The sequence below is a fragment of the Amphiprion ocellaris genome, chromosome 1 (genome assembly GCF_022539595.1).
Source record: "Amphiprion ocellaris isolate individual 3 ecotype Okinawa chromosome 1, ASM2253959v1, whole genome shotgun sequence".
Classification (NCBI taxonomy): Eukaryota; Metazoa; Chordata; class Actinopteri; family Pomacentridae; genus Amphiprion; species Amphiprion ocellaris.
In genome coordinates this window covers 21,690,739-21,697,288 of record NC_072766.1, presented here as the reverse complement: position 1 = coordinate 21,697,288, position 6,550 = coordinate 21,690,739, and the positions used below count along the sequence as shown (strand labels likewise).

The 6,550-nt window shown below is 42.5% G+C and overlaps 1 protein-coding gene across 1 annotated transcript; it reads right to left on the bottom strand.

Annotated features, from left to right (window-relative positions):
- Positions 1-209: 209 nt before the first annotated feature.
- irx3a (iroquois homeobox 3a) lies at positions 210-3,619 on the bottom strand. The gene is made up of 2 exons (XM_023265577.3): positions 3,132-3,619; positions 210-2,523 (listed from the first exon to the last, which is right to left on the bottom strand). Exons 1-2 carry the CDS (start codon positions 3,348-3,350, stop codon positions 1,462-1,464), a joined length of 1,281 nt encoding a protein of 426 aa, XP_023121345.2. The 5' UTR covers positions 3,351-3,619; the 3' UTR covers positions 210-1,461.
- Between the last annotated feature and the right edge of the window lie 2,931 nt (positions 3,620-6,550).

Here is a 6,550-nt window from a genome sequence, read left to right as displayed (position 1 = left end):
TATAAAAAGTGTGATAAATCCCTCTCGAATATTTACTTATCACTGCCACGGAGGATGAAGTGTGTGTGCCCCAGGCTGTCCACTAACACACACACACACACTTACAGAAAAAGACCAAAGCAATGCACTTCAAGCTGCACTGCACAACAGCCACCATCAAAAGCAGCTGTCAAAATACCTCGGCCAAAAACCAACATAATATATATATATATATTTTAAAGTTGCAGCAGTTCATTTATTAGCCAAAATATAGACTTTCTTGTACAATTTGGTTCACAAGTATGTACATATTCTTAACTTTATATACAAAACATTTGAACATCAAATCCTCACAGAACTTACAAAAAGAAAGAGAAAAAAACTCACAGACTACAGGTTCATACATTATTACATTAGCAGTTTTACACAGGACATGCTTACAATGTAAGTATACAGAGATGTATTATTCTTATTTTACATTCCATATTCAAATAAAATTCAAAGAAACAAAAAAAGAATAAAATGGGTGAGGGGTTATGGAGAGAAGAGAGCCGAAAGAACCACCGCTGCTTCTAGTTGGTTCTGAGGCCTGAAATACACAGGGGTGAAACAAATAAAAATAACGAATTGGGAGGAAAAACACTAATAATAGCCTCGTGAAGAGCTAAAACACAAAGTGATATAAAAGTGACATTTGCCTTTCAAAAAAACGAGCCTGAAGTGAATTTGCATTGAGCTCATTTGCATGACCAAACAAGTAACATAGGCCTCGACGAAATAACACAAGCGCACACACAGGGATGAAAAATAAACCTTCGAATCAAAGCTAATTTGGGTAAATATGGCGTTTAAAAAAGAAAATGTGATATGGCATCAAAATGAAAATTCCCAAATGTCATTAACTGACAGCCTCACTGTCTTTGAAGTGGGTGGAAAGCTGTTTTTAACAACTTTTTTTCTCTTCTCTGCATCCAAGGCACTAGATCTCTCAGAAACTGCGGCAAAGAAAATTAAAATGCGTTAATTGAACTTCCTATGATCAGAGCCCATCTTGGGTTTCAGTGAATTTACTTTTAAAACATAGCTGGGTTTCAGGGGCTTCGTGTAAACCATTAAATGCAAACACATGGACCTTAATATGATATGGATGTAGGCTAAGAGGAGGAAATTAAAACAATTTTCAGCGATTCAACATTAGATTTTTTTTTAAAATGCTTTCTTATGGGGCTTTTCTATAATCCTCCTGGACATTTATTTTTCAAAGCACACGCACACACATCACACACACTGTATCCTGTCAGCTACAACATTGTAACACTGTTCATCTGTGTGGCCTCGAGAGAGAAAAAACAAATCCATGAACAGGCAGAGAAGGCAAAAGGAGGCTCTAAAATAAAAGAAATGAATGACGGGCAATGGACTAGTGTCTTTTGTTTCTTTCTTTTTTTTTTTTTTTTTTGCAGTTATTTCTACATGCGGGTCTCAGTGTCGGGGACATGTACCTGTGACTGGAGTCTCTGAACTATGACTCTTGTCCTCCGTTTGCCTGCTGCTGTAGAGCGCCAGGCCGGTGGCGGTGGCCTGGTTCGCCAGTCCCAGATAATGATTAGAGTTCAGTAAAGCCAGCTGGTGCGCCGAAAAGGCTCGGTTCGTCCAGTTCTGGATTTTCCCAACGGGACACGAAGAGATGAGTCTGTGAGGAGCGATTATGGTCTGGGCGGCGGGCCCTGCGGAGTTGCTGCCGTTCATTTGCGGCGATTTGCGCGGATTGTCAGGGGCCGTGGCTGTCTCTGCCAAAGACCAGATCTTTGGCTTCTGGGCTGGGGCAGGGTTGTTCTCCGAGGGCGGCGAGCTCGCGGACACCGGGTTCAGTTTGAGCTGCTCCCCGTTTGGCTGGGACGCTTTGATGTCCAAAGAAGAGTGGTGGTGGTGGTGGTGGTGGTGGTGGTGGCTGTGGAAGTGCTCTGCTCTCTCCTTGCCCTCCTTCCCCACAGCCTTTAGAAACCTCTGGTCGGGCCCTTGTAAATCCTCATAGCCGTCAGAAATCTCAGAGTCACTCCTCCCGTCTAGTTTAATATCTGAATGCAGGTCGTCCTGGTCGTCCAAGTCGTCCTTGTTCTCAATATTTTCCGTGTCGATGTTCTCCAAGTCGATCTCCTCCTCGTCCTCCCTCTTGTCCCCCTCCTCCCCCTCGTGATCGCTGGTGTAAACATTCCCCTCTTCGTCGGTGCGGTTCCGAGGGGCCCAGGTCATCTTGTTCTCCTTCTTTAGCCTCCTCCGGGCGTTGGCGAACCAGGTGGACACCTGGGTGAGGGTCATTTTGGTGATGATGGCCAGCATGATCTTCTCGCCCTTGGTTGGGTAGGGGTTCTTACGGTGCTCGCTGAGCCAGGCCTTCAGGGTGCTGGTGCTCTCCCTGGTGGCGTTTTTGGGTCTGGACGGGTCACCGAACTGATATTGGCCATATGGGTAAAAAGCAGGGTGATGGTGGGCAAACCCCGGGTGCTGGACCCCGGGACTGTCTTTTAGTTCATACTGAGCACCCTGCAAAGACAAAGAATCACAGGGTCAGAGGGATTCATTAGATTTAACATATTTATACCTTCAGATACTTTATTTGGAGTTCCTCTTTACTAAAAATATTCTCACACCCCACAGTGTGAGGTGCAGATTCACAGAAATAATAACAAAAGTGAGATTCTTATTGAGGTGTAAACAAACAAATTAGTTGGTATAATTTTGACACAGCTTCGAATCATCGTCCAAGCCTCAGAGCCGAATGGAAAATTTAACTATTTTTAATTAATTTAAGCAACTTTAAAGAGTACAATCATCCACTTTTACGCAATATTCTCCACCTAGCTCATACCTGTAAACCTCCCACAGCACATTGCATCATTTTATTTACACGCTGCTGTCAGTTTCTTGAAATTGTGTGCCAACAACAAGCCTAAAACTCGGTGTGTTAATAAGTCACTTTTTAACCACTTTTAACTAAATTTCACAACTACGAAGTTCAGCAAGGCGCTCTGAAAGTGCGTGCGTAAATCGTGCCAATAAAGTTCTCTTAAAACGTGCGCTTTATTTCTTTAGAGAGAGAGAGAGAGAAAGAAAAAGTTACGGACAAGTTAAGAGAGAGAAGAGTGACTCACCAATTGATTGAAAATTGATATATCGTTAGAGTAGGGGAGAAACGCTCCATAGCCCTGCGCTGCTGCGGCGAAAGGAGATCCATACATAGTGGAGAGGACGTTGGAAAGTGCGCCGGACGGACTGAGCTCTGTCCCGGATCGGGCATTGCTGGCGATCCCCTGGCGCTCCGGCGGGTATATCGGTCGGATGTACTGATATCCCAGCTGAGGGAAAGACATGGCGGTAGGAAAAGGGGGGAAAAGTCTGCTGCAGTCTCACAAAGCAAAGGAATTGCCTCGATATCCACTTTTACAGTGTGAGCATGTGAGCAACAAAAGGTGCAAGCAAGGGAAGTCTATATTTCCTCGGGAACAGCCAGTGTAAACGATCCGGTTGCGCCCCTTATTTCTTCCTCTTCTTCTCCTTTCCACCCTCACTTCTCTATTGATCTGGATGGACTAAGGTCAGGTCCTTACAGATTGCTTTAGATTATTGGGACTCCCTTGCTCAGATTGACATTTCTAGTCGTTTAGAAGCCCCTCCTATTTCTCAAATCTCACCCCTCTCGTACAAACCACACACCAAACAGCGCGCTCTCTCTCTTTTCTCCCTCCCCTCTCTCTCTCTCTCTCTCTCTCTTTCTCTCTCTCTCTCTCTTGGATAAGTGCACTGACGTCGCGAGCTCTTATTTGAATGGGGTTTCAAATCTCATTTTATGGCTCGCCAATCTATTTCATTTGTTATTTGTTCGCGTCTGTGCTGCCACAATTTTTTGTGTGCGTTAATGCTCAAAATTGTGGCCACACGGACAACAGTAAGCATTCTCCTGATTAACTTTTTGTTTCTTTCTTTCTTTTTAATGCACAAAAAAGAGTAAAGTTTGCTTAGTCCGCCCTGAACTTGGGGACTCGGACAACAGAAGGGTAAAATCGGTGCGCAAAAGTTAAGTTGACAACCACTTTTAAAGCCAAATATTATCATCCTTTTATCAATAACATAGTTTACACACGACTTTTGAACTGCCTCATCTACATTTTTTTAAAAGCCAGCTTTAAACACACATAAATCACAAGTAGGGAAAAAAGACATCTAATAATGAATGTGTTTGTAACCACTGAATGAGTCCGGATCGCAAGTTACTTTTACGCACACCTTTTCCCCCCCTTTTTTTTAGTATTTATCACTTCATCGCTGGGATGCAAGCTGTGTTTTCTTACACCGGTCCTGAGGTGTTAAGGGGAATCGGAGTGAAGTCATTCTTTAATTTGAGACATCAAACGGGTCGCATGTAGCCACTTGACATCAAAGAGAGAGCTGCTGATGGGCACATTACGCTGTTAATGAAGACTAAGTGTAAAGTAACAACAGTGATAGGCAATAAACATTTTAGTGGATTGGGCTGGAAAGATGTTTATTCTGGGACACGACGCTCAGATTTCAGCCAACAAGAAGGAAATGAAGTAAGTAAAACAAAGAAAAACAACAAAAAAAGAGAAAATAAATAAACTTTGCATTATCATAATAATAATAATAATAATAATAATAATAATAATAATAATAATAATAATAATAATAATAATAATAATAATAACAATAATAATAATAATAATAATAATAATAATAATACACGTTATGTTATATGTGAATAAATAGATTATTCCTTTTTACGCAGAGATTTTAACAACAAAACGATCATCTTGCACAGACTGCACCTTCAAGAAAAATCAATTTGATAATTTTACTACAACCTGATGTTTCTTGTAAATAATGCGGATTAAAACAAAACAAGGGAGTCAGAATTGAAATTCCACGAATCAATATATAAAAGTGTGTAGGGGGACAACCATAATCGCATTTTCAACCCGACATTGTACCAGCATCTGTTTTGTTAATCGTTTGCAAAACAACCCCTAGAAGGTGAATGATTATTTATTTGGATATGGTTTTAAGTCTTGACGCGTTATTGACAGCGAGATGAAAATCCCATCAATCTCAGTGCAGTTTTGATAATAATGCGATCCGGGTTTCCAAGAACTCTGAACTTGTTTAAACCTTTAATCTTCTTTTGAAGCAGATAGTTATCATTGTCTGGGAGGGATAATAGCAGCTATAATTTCTTATATGGAGCTACCCATAAGGATACGCCTTGTTTCTGTAAAACTCTGTCCTGAATCTGTGTGTGTTCTTCGCCGACATCCACCCCAACCCGGATTATGGGGTTATTAATTACAGCGGCTTGCTGGTGCCATCCGACCGGAATGGTAATCGCTACATAGCAGTCAATAGCAGGCTCACACTTAACACACACACGCGCACACTCATGCGTGCGCGCGCGCACACACACACACACACACACACACACACACACACACAGACACACACATCAGATCGACCTGCAAACTAAAGGGGGTCCAGACAGTGAAGTGAAGGGTGCGTAAAGAGAAGTGGATGCTGACATTTAGATACACAGCAGCATAATAGGAAGAGTAAGGTGAAGTTTGAGGAGGAAAAAAAAAATCAAACATCATACTGAAGAAGGAGAAAATGTGTGTGTCTGTGTGTGTAAGAGAGAGAGGGGGAGAAAGAGAGAGAGACAACGTGGCTGGCCCGTAACAGCAAAACGTTTGAGTATAAATGTGGGAGTCCAGCGAGGTGTCTGCCTGCTTGGTGTCCGCTAAGCAGCGCCCCGAGTCCGGATGGACACGTGTCTCATCCCCGGGACCACGTATAGCTCGGACGTCTTCCCTCCTCTCCTCCCACCCCTCTCTCTCTCTCCCCCCTCCTCCTCCCACCCCTCTCTCTCTCTCCCCCCTCCGCTCCACCCACGCCGAGGACTGTGTCTGATTTATTGCCTCCAATCAAACACACCACGCACTAACCTAACACTTTCACACCGACCCGGGAAACTGGCGCAGCCATAAAAGCATTAAGATGCTGCTGCTGCTCCCTTCTCTCCTTAAAGAGAGTCTCGGTAAACAGTAAACTAACCTCTGCTTGACTTCTGTATGAACAAACAAACAAACAAACAAACACACACACACTCACACACACACACGCACGCACGCACACACACACACACACACAGACTCTCTCACACACACGAACACAGACACAGACACACTGGAACAGGCCAAAATTACGCACAACACACACCCTAATTTTTTTAGCAATTTTATGCATAATTGTCATGATCACATTATTATTATTAATATTATTATTATTATTATTATTATTATTATTATTTACACCCAGTTTAAATTGCTTTTCTTAATACTTGTGGAAGAATGCTGGGAGCGCGCTGGAGCCAATTTAATTTGTAGGTGCTGTAAAAAAAAGAAAAAGAAAGAAAAAAGAGGGCAATCATACGCATGTGACTTGAGGGCTGTTTTGTAGAGAGCTCTTTGACGGTAATTATGCAGATGACACAATTTCACATTCT